Raw genomic sequence first — 19,994 nt, 5'->3', positions numbered from 1 at the left:
AAAATGGATTTTTGTAGTATTTTCTTTATATTTTCTTGATATTGTAGTCCACTCATACGTCATAACCTCTAGTAGTCTCCTCATCCAGCGGTTCCAACACCAAAATTTTAAAGATTCATAACTTTTGCATCGATTGTCCGATTTTCTTCAAACTTTCACTGATGTGTTCTACTAATGTTGCTGCTTTCACTCAATCCACATTGTTCTTGGGGTTTATCTTCCCTTTATGACCTAAGCAACTTGACATGGATAGTTGACCCGGAGCTTGTTCAGTGTGACACTTTACTTGGGTTTACTTGGGTGTAAGACGCAAAGCATCTGCTTATGTGCCTCTCGTCACCGTTTGTCTCTGACACGGAGATGGCGCTATTCAAATAACGCTTCCAGAGCCGTATATGTGGCACTGAACGCTTCCAATATGATTACAAAATGATATTATTATTAAAACTTTTATGTCACTTGCACCATATACTGTTTAAAAGTCGTATGGAGTCTGAACAAAATACACTGTATGCATTTATTAGTTTTCCTGAGTGCTTAGTGACTGTTTAAGTAGAGAGATTATCACTCAAAGTAAAGAAGAGATTTTGACAAACATTATCATGATCTAAAATCGTATATTAATTTTCATGGTTTTTATATCAAGAACATAAAGCTTGGATCTCAGAAGGAACCTCTCTTAATGAGAGAACTGAATCTTTTTCCTTTCTTCTTTTTTTTTCAGCAGTAAGAATAGAGCTCGATCGTCCTAACTAGACTTTTTGGAGGACAAAATCATTACACATGCGCGGTCTCTATCTTATTCACAAGTAAATCTTCCCTCGTAGCATGAGTTACATTTCCACTGGGAATAAAAATGATCATAATAGAGAGCCAAAACTTGTTTATATCACACAGACACGAGACACGCTTATGAGACCTTTATAGGCATATTTCCCTCTTTCAAAACCCATGTATGTGTATGCATACAAACAAAATATATTTCTATAAAAGGACAATAAAGTGAAAAAGAATTGAATTGAATTGAGGTATAATTTTTATCAACAAATAAATTGAAACATATTAAGAAAATGTCAAATGTAAGAAAAATCATATAATAGATAGATATAGATAGAAAGAGATAGATAGATAGATAGATAGATAGATAGATAGATAGATAGATAGATAGATAGATAGATAGATAAACATACGAATATGAGATAGATATATAGACAGACGAGACCGAGACAAGGAGATCACAGTTCGCTGATCAACAAGAAATCAAGTGGGATTTCAACAGGATACAGACAATCATGAAGTGTTTGTAATGTTGTGAACAGATATCCATAGCAAGACTCCGATAGTCTCTTGAAAGATAATACTGGTACATTGATATCCGTCATGTGTGTATTGTTTTCCTATACATCGATACTTTATCATTTTCCCCTGTAGGTTTTATTATGATTTCATAAACAAATCAAAAGGTCACTGAATAAGTCTGTATTCATTGTCAGGATCCGAACGTCTCTTAAGGATAATTAGACTGGTACATCTATATCCCGGCGCCATCTGTATTGTTTTCATAGACATTGATAACTTATCATTTTCCTTATGGGTTTGCTATCAAAATCTTTCAAAACAAGTCGAAAAATCGCTTCTCGTTGTAGGTTGAAATTGCAAACACACACACACAAAAAAAAAAAATAATAATGAATATGTCTTTGATATTCTTTCTCAAACTATAGTAACGAGAATAACACGGTCTGCAAGAATCTTCAGCTTATTGAAGGAGGCAGACTTAGCCAGAAGAAGAATATCAACAGGTATATAGTATATGCAAATAATATCAACTGCATCAAAGGTGCGGTTTAACCTATGTATATTTGTCATCGCTGATTAATGTGTTTGTGTGTTTATGTGTGTGTGTGTGTGTGTGTGTGTGTGTGTGTGTGTGTGTGTGTGTGTGTGTGTGTGTGTGTGTGTGTGTGTGTGTGTGTGTGTGTGTGTGTGTGTGTGTGTGTGTGTAATTTGTTTTGTCCTGTTCAGGCATTATGATGAGGGCATTGAATTTGTATCATGAGTTTGGTCATGGTATGCCAAGACGCCCTCTGACTGGCTCTTTCTGCGTTGCCCTGGGCAACGCGAAAGCAGGCGGTCAAGGTATTGTGTAAATTTAGATGAAGGTTTCCCGCTTTTGGCATAGTGGGAGACAGGAGTTTTTCAGGTGGGCGTGTGTATATGTATTTTTTTTTTTTTTTTGGTCTTTTGTGATAAATGGATTCTAATTTATATGTGCTTATTGTAAAATGCATTCCAAGTGGCCACCTGCCGCTACGTTTTTTGGTCTGCTTGGCAGACGAAGGTTGTATGACGAAGAAAGCATGCAGATGTACGTATATAGGAATTTGGACCGATGTTTCAAATTAGGAATTTGTAATTTGTTTTGTCAGTTCAATGGTATAAAGAGAGAGAACATTGAACTTGTTTTCTAACCCTTTCATGAGTTAGGTCATGACATATTGTAGGCAATGTTAGGCCTCTGATTGGCTGTTTCAGCGTTGCCTTGGGCAGCGTGGAGACAGTAAGTTACGGAATATGTAAATTGGAAGAAAGTCTGTAGGCCATGCAGCCCTCTGACTTGGCTGTTTTCGTGTTGCTGGGGGCAGCGCGGAGACAGTCAGTCATGGAATACAATGTATGTAAATTGGATGAAGGCCTCCCATTGTAGGCATGGTGGGGTGACAGGTTTTAACCAGGGAGTCGACTCCTAGATTAAAAGGAATAGTTTTTCTGTGAGAATTTTGAGTAAATGTTCGGCTACCTAGGGAGGTATGAATACTGGTATCTTTAATTTGTGCATGCTATTTTTTTTTTTATGCATTCTAAGTGGCCTGGCCGGCCTGGTTTGCTTTGTAACAACGGATTTATAGATGTCACGTTTTCAAGGTCATGTTAAAGAAGAAATATCTGGAATATTATGTTTCAACGAAGATTGCTGAGGTACTCAGGAATCTCGGTTAGAATTCAAATTAGGAATTTGATGTCAGGCTCCGATATTATGATGAGGGCACTGGACTCTTTTTGCAACTTTTTCACGAGTTTTGGTCATGACATTAATTACACCATGTCGCCCTCTATCAGATGGCTGTCTCCGCGCTGCCCAGGGCAATGTGGAGGCAGCCAGTGATGGAATATGCAGTGAGATGAGGATTTCCCACTCTAGGCGCAGTGGATGACATGTTTCAACTGATTTTGTTTTCCTTTCTTTTTTGCTGTTGTTGTGTTTAGTATAAGAGTCGTCATGCTATAAAGAAGACTGTATATTTAATTTACATAAAAAGATGATGATTTTCATGTACAATGTATTCCAAGTGGCCATTCTGCCGCCATTCTGCCGCTATAGGTTTTAGTGACAACAGTTGATTCATACACGTTGTTTGGGTAAGCCAGGTCGTTATCAAATGTTTTCATGAGATTAATTTTTTTTTAACGATATGTTTTGTACTTTAACTGGTTGCTTGTGTGTTTTGCTTTGGGTAAGAAAGGAAACAGCCACTTACTGTGGAGAGCTTAATCTATATTTATAATTGTTGGTATTTTAGTTAAGGTTTTGGTAGACCAAGATCAGTGAAATAAGTGGGAGGGATAGGTGTGTGGGGAGTGACAGTATAATAAATGGGTAATTTTGTGTGTGATAATAATGACGGGATAGAAAGTATAATGCGGGGAAGGGAGCGGCTTCAGAAATATGTAGGTGTTAATCATTGACGGGTGTGTTGAAGAGTGAGGATGAATAGGATAAGACTTAGTGTTGTGTTGTCGGGGGTGGGTTGGGTACGGGTGAGTGGGTGTGTGTTCTGTTGTGTGTGTTGTGGTGCGGAATGGAAGTGGTGTGTGGGATACCGTCTTTTTTCCTGGTGTACATTTCAGAGGTCTGGATGTAGTAGGTCTGAGTTGTTTGCTCTGATTTATCAGTATTATGTAGGTAGGATTTTCCCTCTCGGTTACGTAGATACCATTTATCATACATCATGGCGGGTCTGAATTTAATTTCACTTAATGTGAGGGGGGTACGGGATCGAGTAAAGAGAAAGATGATTTTTGATTGGGTTAGAATGAGAAAGGGGAATATAGTTATGTTACAGGAAACGTACAGTACCCCTGATATTGAGGAAGAGTGGGAAGGAGAATGGGGAGGACGTATTATTTTTAGTCATGGGTCAAATCATAGTAGGGGAGTAATGATTTTGTTAGCCCCTGGATTGAGGTTTAAGATTGATCAGGTTATGACAGATGATGAAGGGCGTTTTGTGGTTTTAAAAGGGGATTTACTAGGTTACAAACTGCTTCTGGGAAATGTTTATTTCCCAACAAGGGATAGGGTGCATAGACAAATTGATTTTCTTGTGAATTTTAATGATTGTCTGTCAAAGTTATATTCTATGAATTTTTCGTTAATTTTGGGTGGAGATTTTAATGTAGTAATGGATAAAGATTTGGATTATATGGGTGATAGTACTCACTTGAGAATGAGTGGTAGTAAAGAATTAGAGGGTTTTTTTAAAGAAAATGAATTTGATTGATATATGGCGGAAACGAAACCCAGTGTTCAAGCGATTTACTTTTAGGCAAATCGCTCCGCTGGTTCAAAGTCGCTTAGACTACTGGTTTATATCAAAGGATTTGGAAAGTTCAGTAAGAACATGTGAGATTATATCATCAGTAGCACCTGATCATTCTGGGATCTTTTTACAATTGAAATCTATTCGACATAATGAAAGTTATGGGAAGTCCTATTGGAAATTCAATAATAGTTTGTGTTTTGATAAGGAATTTGTACAGGGAATGAATGAAGAAATAAAAAGTATTGAATTACAGTGGTTGACAGAGTTTGATACTAAATCTTCTTTCTGGGATTTTTTAAAGATGAAAATGAGAAATTTTGCAATGAAATTTTCGAAGAAAAAATCAAAGGAGAGAAGATTAAGTATACAGAAATTGGAATATGAAATAGATATTATGGAGAAAGATCTTCTGTCGTCTCCTGACAGTGGTAGAATTTTAAATCAGAAAATTCAGAAAATGAATTGGTGTGTGATGATTTCAGAGAAAGTGTATTTTGTAAAGATACTCCTCAATTAAGTGATGAAAGTAAGAGTTTCTGTGAAGGAAAAATTACTAAAGAAGAATGTTGGGAGTGTTTAAAAAGCATGAAATTAAATAAATCACCTGGGAATGATGGATTTACAGTTGAATTTTATCTTACATTTTGGCCACAAATAGGAAGTTTATTGGTTGAAGTTTTTAATGAAGCTTTTGAGAAAGGCTGTTTAGCAACGTCTCAAAAACAAGGTGTAATAACATTGATTGAGAAAGAGGGCAAAGATCCATTATTTATAAAGAATTATAGACCGATTACTTTGTTGAACACGGATTATAAGATGCTTTCCAAGATAATGGCAAATCGAATAAAGGGAGTCTTACATGAGATTGTTCATTTGGATCAAGTTGGTTATATAGAAAACAGGTATATTGGCGAGGCTTTGCGTTTGATAGATGATATAATTTTTTATTGTAATAATTATTGTGAAGAAGAGGCATATTTGATAGCAGTTGATTTTGAAAAAGCGTTTGATTCAGTTTCGCACAAATTTCTATTTAAGGTGTTGGAATTATTTGGATTTGGTGAGTCGTTTTGTTCCTGGGTAAAAATCGTGTATAATGGAATTAGTAGTTGTGTTATGAACGGAGGCGTTTCGACAGGTTATTTTGATATTAAGCGAGGGGTGAGGCAAGAGGACCCATTATCACCATATTTGTTTTTGTTGGTAATGGAAATTTTGGCGCAGGCGGTGAGAAGGGATAATGGGATCAGAGGTATTCAGTTTGAGAATTTTGAGGTTCGGCAAGTTTTATATGCTGATGATATGACTTTATTTGTTAGACATAGGTCATCAATTATCAGAATACAGGAAATGTTTAAGGATTTTTATGAATTATGTGGTTTGAAGGTAAATGTTGATAAAACAAAGGTAATGAGGATAGGGAAGAAAAAGGAAAGATATGAAAGGTTACCCATGGGCAATGTTGTAACTGAAATTAAAATTTTAGGAGTGTATTTTGCATTGGATATTAAGGTCAGAGAAGAATTGAATTATAAAGAGATATTGAGTAAGATTAAAAGACTTTTGGGATGGTGGAGACAAAGAGATTTTACTGTAATGGAAAAAATATATTTGCTTAAAACATATGCTTTGTCTAAATCATATTATGTTTCTTCATCAATAGAGGTTCCAAAGTGGGTAGTGGCAGATATTAATAAAATTTGTTTTGAATTTATATGGAATGGTAAAGATCGAATTAAAAGGGTTATTTGTTATCAGGATTATAGTGAGGGCGGCCTTAGAATGACAAATTTTGAATTATTTGTTAAGAGTCAAAGGATTATGTGGTTGAAGCGATTGTTATACGGTGAAAAGCTCATGGGATGGAAACTTTTTTTTGATTATATTTTAGGCCTGTGGGAGGACGATTCATATTTTTGTGTAATTATGATATACGATTATTAAAGCTTAAAGTACCATTGTTTTATTTAGAAATTTTGAGGGCATGGCAAGAAATGGAGAATAACCGGAATTATTTAGAAGGCAAGATTAATCCGATTTTTTTTAATAATAAGGATTATTTGTGTCGAGGGAAAATGATTTTTTGTGAAAATTTGTATAGGAAGAATATTTATCTAGTAAAGCAAATTTTGGAAAAAGATTGTATGAGATCAGCAGTACATTTTCACAGGTTAGGATTAGATAGTGAAAATATAGTTAAAGTTTGGAAAATAGGGGAGGTTATTGTAAGAAGCCAGAAATTTGAGGGAAATATATATGATTTTTATTCTGTTGATAAAGAGGAATATAATATTTCTTTGAAAATTTTTGAAAATGTAATTTTATTGAAAGATGTTTCATTTAGAAAGGTATATGAACTCTTAGTTACAAATTTACAGCAATCGTATATTTTACTAATAAAAGATGGCCAAAATGATTATTCGTTTTCGAAGAAGGAAATTACACATATATTTTTAAGACCAAGAATGACAACACTTCTAACAAAACTTAGGGAATTTCAGTATAAATTATTACATGGAGTTGTTTATACAAAAGAAAATCTTTTTGAGTTTGGTTTTGTTGCAAATAACCGGTGTTCTTTTTGTGAGCAATCGGTAGAAACATATAAACATTTATTTTGGGAGTGTGTGTATGTTAGGAATTTGTGGCTGAAAATGATAGATAGGTTTGAGATGGTAGATCTTCGAAATATAGAATGGAGAGATGTTCATTTTGGTGTTATGGGAAGGGATCCAAAAATAAAACTACATAATACAATAATTTTTATTTTGAAATACATTATTTTTAGATCTAGGTCGGAGGGAAAAATTCCTACTTTTGAGGAAATTTGTAAAAGAATAATGAGTTTTCGGGATGAAGAAAAAGAAATTGCTTTAAAAAGAAATAAGTTGGGATTACATTTGCTGAAATGGGAAAATGTTTCTGGAACAAGAGCTTAAATATTGTTTTGTTTTCTTTTTCTTTTTTTTTTAGTACAGCGTAGTTGATTTGTTATTGGCCGCGTGCGGGGAGGGGTAAGTTTTTTTTTTTTTTTTTGGCATAAAGGTTATAGGATTTTATCAGTAATTAGGAGTTTGATGAGGTTTATTTGATGATTTGGAATGTGAATTTGGAGCGGTATTTGGGTGCGGGCGGACGATGCTTTTCTGCATACGGTCCATTACACGCTTGTATGTTTTACGTAAACATGTGGAAGTCGTTTTCATTAGGAAGGAAGGTGGTATCGCGTCGGGTGTTTTGTGTGTGGGCTGTATGGTTGTGTGTGTGTGTGGTGTGTGGGTGTATGTGTTTGGTGTGTTGGTGTTTGGTGTGTATGTGTGTGGTGGTTGTGGGTGTATGTGTTTGGTGGTTGTGGGTATGTGTGGTGGGTTGTGGGTATGTGTTTGGTGGTTGTGGGTGTGGGTGTGGGGTAGGTTTTAGTGAATCGGGGTTGGTGGGGATGGGGATTTCATTTTCAATGAAATGATTTCATTCTAGTTTTGTATAACGTATTTTTTTGTTGCTTTTTTATCTATATACCTTTGTAAGTGTGAGTAACATGATTCAGTACAGTCAAAGTTTTTTTTTGTTTTTTTTTTTGTACATGTCAATACTTTCTCGTGAAGAAATGGTCAGTAGGACTGATTTATAATCGAGTTGTTATGTTGAAGAGAGATGATCGGCAGTATAAGTTGACAAATGGATTTGTATTTTTGAATGGCATTTGTACTGTTTTATGTTCATGTTACACCCAAAATGGGTTGATTTATGAATGATTTGAATGAAATCAATAAAATATCATTGAAAAAAAAAAGTGTGTGTGTGCGTGTGTGTGCGTGTGTGTATGTGTGTGTGTGTGTGTGTGTAGATAATAGAATAGACAGTCACAAATCCAAGCTCGAGATATTTTTCGCGATTGCGAATTAGAACGCTATTTCATTTCTTATTCACATCAGCCCGAAGAGAATAAAATAGCCCGATTTTTTTTCGAGCTAATTCGACAGCTGAGTATGTGCAAACAGCATCAGTTATGTGTGAGCCCTCTCAAAAATTCCTCATGATTTGTGTGCAGTTTGCCTCGATCGATCGGGTCACACACGCTAGGCATGATGGGATGCATCGCGCTAATTTCTCGAGTCGTTTTCACATTATCAAATAGCGCGCTACTATCCCGCTATTTCAGAAATTTCCCGAGTTGGACTCGAGAAATTTTCTCGATCAACGCGATACAATAGTAGCGCGCTAATTTGTGTTCACATTATCAAATAGCGCGCTATTTCGTTATCGGGTTAATTTCCCAAGTCAGAAAATAGCGCGCTATTTCGAAACATCGGGCTGATGTGAAAACGCCTTAAAAGCATTCCAATCCTGGCCATTGTCCAGGACCATTGTCTGGGTATCAACAACACACTCCTATACACACCAATAACCCCCTGTGCAAAGTTGAAGTTTTGTACAGAGGGTTGAAAATAGAGCAGAATCTGAAACCTGACTGAAAAATTAATGTTGAATTTAACGAAACTGAATCATGCGTTCATTTTCAAATTACCCCCAACAAAATTGTACACTATTCAGCTATTGCTCATATCAATGTTAGTGTTATCTGATATATAGTTTTTGAACTATAAAGGATCAGAAGTGGGAAATGTTTTTGTAACACCTATACCATATAGTATATGGATTTTCGTATCCCCTGTCTTTCGGGTCGTAATAATAATAAAATGGAAGAATGCATCACGTTCACTTTACAAACTGTTTCAGCAAAGTGTAATAATGAAGCAAATATTAATTAATTTGACTGAGTTGATCAGGAGAGCTTTTGCTGAGTTTTATACAGTATTTTATGTCACTTTTATATACATGGTATTTGGGGGGAAATATTGTGTTGTATATGTGAAAAAAAAAGTGATTCAGCAGCACAAGTGAGAAGAATTGATACAGCTGCTTATTTTTGTTTACACTAATTTCATTGTGAAAATGAGTCTGATATTGAATGAAATTCAAATACTTACAGTCAAAGCATCGTTATAGTACTTATAGCATCGATTTTGCTTCTTACACTGTTGAAGATCACGCGTCTCCGATGAGGTGTTTAGTTCGCTTTATGCTGGTATACCGCGGAAAACAAAGAACCACTGCCTATTGCTGAAACCTGAAAGCTTGTCTATTGGAAAAGCTCGAGTTATTTTTTTTTTTCCTCAAGGATTCCAGGGATCCATAGAAACAGCAGGAGGTGTGTGAGAGTTTTAATTTCTCGTCAATGAGAAGTAGATTTCATTCGAATCTGATCAATGCAAATACTACTGTTTCGAAAATACTTATAAAAAACACGTATGGAGATGGTTGGACAGCTCTGCCAAAAAAAAAAAAAGTAAAAGAATAAACATTATATTTTTCTGAGGGTTCAAAAAGGAGTAAAATATGCAACGAGTGATCGAATTTTAAACATAACAATTCGAATAGAGGCACAAGCTTCATACTTTGTAATTGAATGTATAATTGAGAGCAAAGCGCTCAATTTCAATGAATTAGATACAAACTGTTTATGATGCATGTATTCGTGATATTACAAAATAGTATAGGGCCTACAATCATAAAATTGCATAAATTACATTCAAGAATCAAAAATATCCAAATGAAATATAGCAACATGAGCCTACCACCCATGAGTCGTTCCCTATATAGCCCCACCATTGTATACATAAAGTATACAAATTGCAAAACGGATCTTTTGTGCTATTATGCAAGTATTACTAACTCAATATTAGGAAAGGATATTTGGAGGTATGTGTGTTGGGTTTGCTGTTGTTGCTATAGTTGTTGGTGTTGTTGTTCTCATTGTGTGTGTGTGTGTGTGTGTGTGTGTGTGTGTGTGTGTGTGTCCCGGGCGCCACTCCTTGGGGGCGCCAAAAACGGGGGGGGGGAACGAAAAAAAAACACGAAGAAGAAGAAGAAGAAAAAAAAAACTCGCCCGGACAAAGCAAGATAAAAACAAAATATGATGATGACGCGGACAAAATGACAATGTTTATTGTGTTCACACAAGAATTTCATTTTTTGTAAGCTGAAATACAAAAATTTATTGGCTCGCTCGCCAAAATGTATATAAAAGAAGAGAAGATAAGAACAAAACGTGGTGATGACGCGGACAAGATTACAATGTCTATTATGTCATTTTATATTTTATTATGTCGGGGGGGGGGGCGCAAAAAAAAAACAACAAATCAAACAAGATAAAAACAAAACGTAATGATGACGCGGAAATATGCAAATTTCGGCTCACTCGCTCGTACTAATTTAGAGTATTTTTTAAGTCCTCAGTTTGTTGGTATAAATTGTTATCTATAAGGCCGTCACTATATCTTGATTAGAATTGTAAGATTTAATATGCAAAAAATTACAAAAATTCCATGTTTTTTAAGCTGAAATACAAGCATTTTCGGCTCGCTCGCTGCGCTCACTCGCCAAAATTATTCCCCCCCCCCCCCAAAAAAAGATAAGGACAAAAAGTGATGATGACGCGGAAATATACAAATTTCGGCTCACTCGCTCGTACTAATTTAGAGTATTTTTTTTCAAGTCCTCAGTTTGTTGGTATAAATCGTATAAGGCCGTCACTATATCTTGATTAGAATTGTAAGATTTGATAAGCAAAAAATGACAAGAATTCCATGTTTTGTAAGCTGAAATACAAAAATTTTCGGCTCGCTCGCCAAAATTTATCAAAAGAAAAAAAGATCAGAACAAAATGTGATGATGACGCAGACAAAATGACAATGTCTATTGTGTTCACACGTCATTTTATATTTAGCAGGCAAAATGTTACACGGAGCAGCGGCTGCAATTTCTTATCATGCGGACTTTTTTTAAAAGTCCCTATACCGGCATGGGGTTTGGGTTGAACACTTTTTCAGAAATTAGGGGCGCAATTTTCGCGCTTGCTCCGGGTGCCGTTTTCCCTAGTTACGCCACTGATGTTTTCTATCATCTTAACGATTGTTTGAATATACTTATTTGTCTGTCTAAAGGAAATGCATTGTTTATGTAACAGTTCGTGCGTGTTTGTGCATGCCTGCTTGATATTTCTGAAATCGTATTATTGTTTATGATTTATCACAGTGAAATATAGAAAGGAAAAAAGAAACTAAAACAAAACATGTTCAGATTTCGAAATAACCATTTGCTAAATGCAATAGAGTCATCCTGGCAGAGATTCAATATCTGGGAGTATTTAATCATAAACTTGTCGGTTTTTATGACTCTTGATTGCTCCTCTGTTAGTGTTTTTCAAGACCGAGGTATCAGGGAGGTGAGTTTTCATCTCACCTCCCTGGTACTATCACTTGAATGATCAGTCCTTCAATGATTACCGTCTACGGGGCATTACCGGTGGTTCAGTAATGTGATGAGATGCCAACATCTAAGCTGATTGGATATAGGCCTTTCAAACACGCACGCTGACTGGATATACCAACATGCTGCGGCTGATTGGATATAACAAACACGCAAGCTGATTGGATGGACTAACATGCTGCAGCTGACTGGATATAACCAGGGAGGTGGAAAGATCTCTTTCCACCTCCCTGATATAACAAGCACGCAAGCTGATTGGATAAACTAACGCGCTGTATGACTGGATCTAACAAACACGCAAGTTGATTGGATATACCAAGACGCAAGGTGATTGGCAAACATACGACGACAATGACGTACACTGAGTCCAGGGTAGTGCATCCAAGAGTTCCACTTTCACAAAAGGCTGCAAACTTCCCAGAAACTTGTCATATCAAACGATCCTCCTGCGGACGAAGAAGAGTCGATTCGTTCTCAGACGGTAAGAAGCTTATCGCTTACACCATCTCTCTCTAAAAATAATCTACGAGGGTCATGCTGGTCAAGTCTACAGGGTATATCATGGTACATCCTACAGAGTAGTTATACACCACCTAAGGTAAAACATTTCAGTAAGAAAATTTAAGGTTACTTCTCTCTGACATTGGACATCACGTATATTATCGTATAAGTCTATTGCGTTTTGTTTCCTTTGTTAAACAGGTTTCCTTGTTGGTATTTGAATTAATATTCTGCTCGGTTGCTTTTTTGTTGTTGTTGTTGTTGTTGTTTCTCAAAACAAAAGTTTTGTAGTTGTATGCTTTCTTGGCTGTTATTATTACATGTAATATATTATTGTCAATTAGATACAGCAAATGAGTTGTCACTTGAAAGCAACAGATCTTAAAATATTTGGAATATAATAAAAAAGTATATGATTATATCATAGTATATACATATATATATATATATATATATATATATATATATATATATTATATGGTCGTCTTGGAATTTTCCACGTGTTGGACTTCGAATATTATTATTAATAAGAAGCATATGAGTTGTCACTTGAGAGCAACAGATCTTAAAATATTTGGAATATAATAAAAAAAGTATATGATTATATCATAATATATACATATATATATATATATATATATATATATATATTATATGGTCGTCTTGGAATTTTCCACGTGTTGGACTTCGAATATTATTATTAATAAGAAGAAGGAGTCTCGAGTACGCCATTTGTAGTTCCAACAAGGTTTTTATTAACAAAAGTTTCGGCCCGCCTCGGGTCTCTGTCAGTGTATACATTATTATATATAATATAAACACATAGGCACAAATCAGGAGTGTCTAAAAATTACCGCCAAATTTAAGATCTATCCTGTTTGAGTAAACTACTTGAGAAGGTCGTTTTCTCACAATTGGCAACCATCATATCTGCAAGATAATGAATCGTCTGATTCATTTCATTCTGCTTACAAGCCTGGTCAAAGTGTGGAAACATTGTTAGTCAACTTAACAGACAGACAGATAGTGTGTTCTGAGGTATTAGAAGGTGGTAACATCACTGCTCTTATCATGCTTGATATGAGCTCAGCTTTCGACACAGTCAATCGCACTATTCTGATTCAAAGGGTGGGATATTTGGGTATCAAGGGAACCGTCCTTGATTGGTTTATGTCATACTTTTGTGAACGATCACATTATGTCAGAATTGGTGATTTTACCTCTTATAAGACTATTACAAAGTCTTGTGTACCCCAGAGTTCTGTTGGAGGCCCTCTGCTTTTTTTCTCTGTATCACATGCAACCAATCAGTAAAGTATTTCGCAAGCATTATATTGGTAACCATTGTTATGTAGATGATATACAACTATATTTGTCTTTTAAACTTACTGTGTCTTCATTGTCATCCGCCATTTCAAAACTTGAAGCATATTTGCAAAACCTGAAAATTTGACTTACATCCAACGGCCTTAAACTGAATCATGATAAATCTGAGCTTTTGTTATTGGGTTCAAAGTATATGTAAAATAAAGTCGATTACCAATCATGGCATGTCCGTATTGGTAGCACTTGTATTACTTCATTCAAAACTGCCGTAATTTAGGTGTTATATTTTGATCAGGAAATGTCATTTCGAAGTCATATAACTCAAATTCAGCGAAATGTTAGATATCAGTTGCGTAACTTAATTTTCATAAGGAGATATTTGTCTAAATCTGCAGCTGAGATACATATTCACGCTTTGATTTCTGCTCGGTTGGATTTTTTTTTTTTTTCGAATTCGTTGTTGTGTCATCTTCCACAAAAAAAAAATCACAAAACTTCAACGTTTGCAAAATTCAGTTGTTAACTGTTACTAATAAGTTTGATTCCATATAACAAGTTCTCCGTTCGTTACATTGGTTACCTGTAGAGAAAAAAAAATCCAGATTCTGTTATTAGTACATCATTCAGTTCATTCCTTTTCCCCCCATATACCTTATACGTGACTCTATTCCCAAATACACTCCGACACGAAGTTTACGTTCATTATCAGATGCATTGTTACTCCTAACACCCAGAGTAAAATATGGATCGGGTGATCGTGCTTTCTCCGTTATATGGGACCAAAATTGTGGAATCAGTCACCTATTCTGTTAAGGCAACTGTCATCCACAGAAACATTCAAATACAAACTTAAAACGTATCTGTTCCTCTCACACTGAGGACTATAATTGCAGTCTATAAAGTTCGAAACAATTGTATTCTTTATCTGGTATGTGTTTGTTTGTTGTTTGCCATTTTCTTCTCTGTTGTCATGTTTGAACATGTACATACATATATATATTGTATATTTATATATATATATATATATATATATATATATATATATATATATATCGCCATGAGTACCGAAAGGTGGATCTGTGCGCTATACAAAAGTAGCCACTATAATTACAATATGATTTCTTTAATCTACTGAAGAAATTCAATAGAATAATGTTGTTGCTGGATACGTATATAGAGCTACAAATATATGTTTCTCGTTCCACGTTAGTTGTTTCAGGCTCAAAACCTAAAAAAAAAGAAATATAATTTTTTTTTTTCATTTTAAAATTCCAACCCTTTCATGTTCTGCTTCATCCAGCAGTAGAATTCACGTAAAAAATAGAGATCATACATCTGGAGTGGAAACGAGAAGCCGACTAGAGTGACAACCATGCATGCAGCAGCTACCCTTACCCTAGTCATTGTGGCACTCGCTCAAGTGCACTTGTCGACGCAGTTGTGTTGCGAGAGTCTCTGGACGCAGTACGGCAACGACTGCTACCGAATGTTCGGTGCTGTAAAGACGTGGACTTCTGCGCGGAACCACTGCCAAAACCTCGGCGGAGACCTGGTCTCAGTGCACAGCGAGGGAGAAAATACCTTCTTGTACCAGCTGTGGAGATCAGCTGTTCGTACACCAGGGGGGGTAAGTCCCTGCCCATCGTAAGCAAAAGGGGAATTATATTGGATCAGTGAATATTAGCTGAACTCTTTAGTGAAGTTTACTGAAATTTGGGTTAGCCTTAAATATCATTTATAATAATAATAATGATAATAATAATAATAATAATAATAATAATAATAATAATAATAATAATGATAATGCTGATAATAATGATAATAATAATAATGCTGATGATAATAATAATAATACTACTACTACTACTAATAATAATAATAATAATAATAAGCACTAGTGCTGTAATAGGTGCATGTATAAAGATTTCGCTCCTGGATAGGAATGTCTGTGTAAAACAAAACGTGATTATTCTGTTGGCACAGCGTCATCATGTTTGTCAAGAAAATGTAAAAAGAGTTAAAGAAAAAAAAAATGATCTCAAAAATGCCCGTAACATTACATCATTTTTTTTTATTTCATTTTTTAAACATGATTTTTTTTTTTGCCTTCTAGGGTAGATAACTTAGTCTAAGGGCTCTTTTATTAAGCTAAAAAATGAGAGTGACTCAGATTTTTCGTTATTCCTTTATAGTAAATGTATATCAGTAAACTCTATACCGTGACAAATAGGTTCTGCTAAAAAATAAAAAATAAATAACTAAAATTAAAAAAATAGGGTTAGACCCTATATTGCAAAACTATCAATATATCGCAATCCGATCAATATATCAAAATAATTTGCATTGTATCTGATTAATTTATCATACGTATTATGTCTATTTGATATGCAAAGTAGTGACCATAATGGAGTTATAATCACAACATTGGATCACTGTAAACGTATTTCCTTTGTTTGGTTGGGTGGGTGGTTGGTTGGTTTTATTTCTGCTTTTTTTCCCTTCAAATCAGACACACCAAGACAGTACATACATTTTGAGGATAGCATAGCACGATGTATACGGCTGAGCATACTGTCATACGAATTGATTCAAAATACATACATATTATTTGTCTTTATACTCATTGGATGAACGCAAATAATTGCTATGGTGATCCTAAACCAAGATTCTGTATACATAAAAGTCGCCAAAACTCAAATCAACGTAATATAAGGAAGTTCTTGTTTACACTATGATCATACTATGATGTGTAGGGTTGCACTGAAATATCAAATGATGTATATTATACCAAGTATGGTTATTAATACATTTCTATTGAGACATATATGAAATATCCTAAATTTCGTGTTCCTTAATGCATTTTATGTTTCACTATTCAAAATACTTTTCTCAAAATTTCGTCAATTAGGAAGGAGTCCTCTTATGATGATGTTTTAAAAATGTTCTAAAATGTTCTGTTTGATTCCCATTGAACACACCAGCTTGACGCGTCCTTACACCGAGTTAGCCTATGCCTTCTTGCTATAAGCTCTGTTAAAGAAAATAAAAATAAAAATCCTAATTGGTCTTTATAGAGGTAATGATTCGAGAAAAATCTCTTTGGTTGAAAGAGATGTCTTAGCGCTCTCGGGCGCGCGTGTATGTGGTTATGTTTCCTCGCGTGGATTCGTAAATAAAGACATAAAAGTAACAATCGCCTTCAGCACATCCAGCTCCTTTTCTTGTCACCCTTATATTCATCGATCAAAGGGGTTCTGGCTGGGATTCAATGACCGAGACAGGGAAGGTAGATTCGTCTGGTCCGATGGATCCAGGGTGGACTACACCAACTGGATCCCTGGCGAACCCAACAATAGCGGAGGCAATGAAGACTGCGCCCATTTCTGGTACCGCAACGAACAATCCGGCGGGACACGTGATTGGAATGATACACCTTGCACGCGCGAAGAATCTTATATTTGTAAGAAAACCATCTGTGCTTCTATTTAAAAACAAGGGGAAAGGTAATGAACATGGCGCCTATAGACATGGCATCGGAATAGAGAGAACACGGAACTAATACTCTGATACTATCACTGATTTCAAAATCCATGTCATTGTCGGCATTGAAGCGGTTTTTGATTTGTATTGGTAACTTAATTATGTATGGTAGAATTATACATGTTATTACTGTCATCGATCATAGGTCACTTGACCTTGTTTCCGCCTATAGGGCCTACTTCTCATCGCCCGAAAACAATTCAATATCATTTGAGATAATGGGTGAGAGACTCGGTCACCCGTAGAAGCACGTTGCATAATCACTCAGGACCAATTAACCTGTGCTGGTACAATGTACCTAGATTGCGATTGATCGATCACGATATTCTGTTTCCCTTTATTTGGTAGGTAAAACAGATACAGACTTATACTCGGAGTAATGCCCGTCGAGCGGGTTGTGACCCTTCTAGGCTATAATAACCACCCCCCCCCCCGAATAAAAAAAGACAGTTGAAACTAAATAGCATTGACATCTAGACTAGGAAAGAAATTCCAATGAAGAACATCCAAATCATTATGCTACTGGAAAGGGTAGGCCTATATGATAGTTTCACACTTAATACTCCGGGCTTATAGGGACTTCTGTTCTTGTTCTTTTTTTTTTTTTCTGGTTCCACGAATTATGTCGATTTTTCCATTATTCAATATGCTATAAGGTCGAAGACCTGCAGAAGGATATTAAAACTAATCAATCTCCTTTCCACTCATAAAATCGTGACACGCCTTCGAATTTATGTATGTGTCTGTGTCGGTGTCAGTGTGTGTGCGTGTGTGTGTGTGTGTGTGTGTGTGTGTGTGTTGCGTGTGTGTGTTGTGTGTGTGTGTTTTATGTGTGTGTGTGCTTGCGTGTGTCAGTGAAAACTGAATTTATACAACTATACTTGTGAACACGAATTTGGAACAGTTGAAAATCACTCGAGTTTCAAATAAAGACTAAGGAAACACATAACTCCCAATGTTTCTAACTTGGCTCAAACGAGCCTCTTGGTAAAGCAAGACTAAAGTGGTGTGGAGACTATTAATGACATTTAAGAGAAAATTATAAAACGCTGGAAAAAATCTACATTGTGCATTATACAAATAATAAAGCAATGCAATCTTCATTTCTTATTGTAAGCAATCATAATCTAACAAAGGGATACCCTTCTCTTAACCCTAACTAGGCCGGGCTATTATAGGTAGATGATAGAGCCGGGGGGGGGGGTGCTCCCAGGCCCACCCCCCCCCCCCAGATCTCAGCCGTCGACCGCCCAATCGCGACGAAAATTGGCACACACGTTGCCTATGACGTAATCTAAAGTACTATAAAAAAAAAAATCATTTATGCTAAATTATGCTAATTCATGCATAATGATGCATGAAATCAGCACCCCCCACCCCCGCCTAGTTAGGGTTAAAAGACACACAAGCAAACAAACAAACAAACAAACTGAATAGCGCACATTGTATCTTAACAAGAAATCTATACCAGGAAACATCTTGCCCAAAACCACAAATAATTATACACAGTACACAGCACAAATTACCCAGGTACACTGTTCAGAGATTTGGTGTTGAAAAATTTTCATTTCAATTTAAGTCAGCACTACCACAACAGCTTCTACCAAATGACAAAAAAGGAGCGATATGACAGAATTGTTGACTTAACAATGAAAGACTAAAAATATACAACGCACTGCCCATTCATCAAAAATGATAACTATGAAAAACAAGTATGTGTGAAATTACTTCATATTTTTAATCGTCTAACATATCTCTTCTTTTTTTTTTATCTTCCTCGCATGGTTGACATTAAAACTAGACCTCTTACAAAAAGAGACAAAAAGAGGGAGAGATGCAGAAAATAAATTTCAGATCGGTTAATGCGAATCGAATGTAAAAAAACAAAACAAAAAACAGTGTAGGCCTACACGAGAAAACCATAGGTCTATGCCATACACAAGGGGAAGTCTTACACGACCCAAGACAACGAGCCAACACGATGCATCCTTGTGTTAGCAGCCAACCAAGAGCTTCTTCAGCGTGGTCCGGAGATGGCGCTATTTCAATTTTGGCCTCTTGCTTCGTCGATTTTTGTTAGCGCCAAACATGATTCATAAACAATGTGGAGTAGACGATGTTGCGAGGAAGAATACGGACTGATTTTTGTCCCTGATGTCCAGGATGAAAAAATCAAGCAAGTTTTTTTTTTTTTTTTTTTTTTTTTTTTCCGGAAGATCAAGGATCATGCCGGATGACTTCACGGTGTCAACATAGTCATGACAGAAACATTACGGATGATCTCGTAATGATCCGTGATGCGATCCGTGAAAGTGAAGACATGGTATAAAAAGGAGCTTTCAATCAGTATCTTGGTTCATGGTTTATCCACCTCCGATCGTGCGTATCACTTATCTCTTCCCAGCGATGAGATTAAATCTTGTTTTATTATATATTGCTTTGACCTAATTCCATCATCATTGTTGTTACTGCTGTTATCATCATCTTTGTCGTTATTTACGATTATCACAATCATTAAAATCATCACCACTGTTCGTCAATATAATCATTGATGATTAATAATAGAATGAAAATATACATCGTAGTTGGATTTTGTTTTTGTTTTTTATTACTACGGTGTGAACAGACGTGAGTCAGTAGGACAAATTCCAGTTGTAACATGAGTGAATGTTTTACTCCACTACGTTGCGT

General features: G+C 35.8%; 1 protein-coding gene across 1 annotated transcript; it reads left to right on the top strand.

Moving 5' to 3' along the window:
• Positions 1 to 15,111: 15,111 nt before the first annotated feature.
• Positions 15,112 to 17,322, top strand: LOC140239997 (alpha-N-acetylgalactosamine-specific lectin-like). Its single transcript, XM_072319805.1, has 2 exons — positions 15,112 to 15,390; positions 17,013 to 17,322. Exons 1-2 carry the CDS (start codon positions 15,136 to 15,138, stop codon positions 17,250 to 17,252), a joined length of 495 nt encoding a protein of 164 aa, XP_072175906.1. The 5' UTR covers positions 15,112 to 15,135; the 3' UTR covers positions 17,253 to 17,322.
• Positions 17,323 to 19,994: the final 2,672 nt, after the last annotated feature.

Source organism: Diadema setosum, chromosome 16 (genome assembly GCF_964275005.1).
Source record: "Diadema setosum chromosome 16, eeDiaSeto1, whole genome shotgun sequence".
Taxonomy (NCBI): domain Eukaryota; kingdom Metazoa; phylum Echinodermata; class Echinoidea; order Diadematoida; family Diadematidae; genus Diadema; species Diadema setosum.
Note: the sequence above shows the minus strand (reverse complement) of the source record. Positions and strands in the feature narration are given on the sequence as shown.

Excerpts from the sequence above, each read along its gene's own strand:
- LOC140239997 (XM_072319805.1), top strand. The coding sequence starts at position 15,136 with ATGCATGCAGCAGCTACCCTTACCCTAGTCATTGTGGCACTCGCTCAA. Across the intron at positions 15,391-17,012 it reads CTGTTCGTACACCAGGGGGG|GGGTTCTGGCTGGGATTCAA; the intron begins GTAAGTCCCTGC and ends CATCGATCAAAG.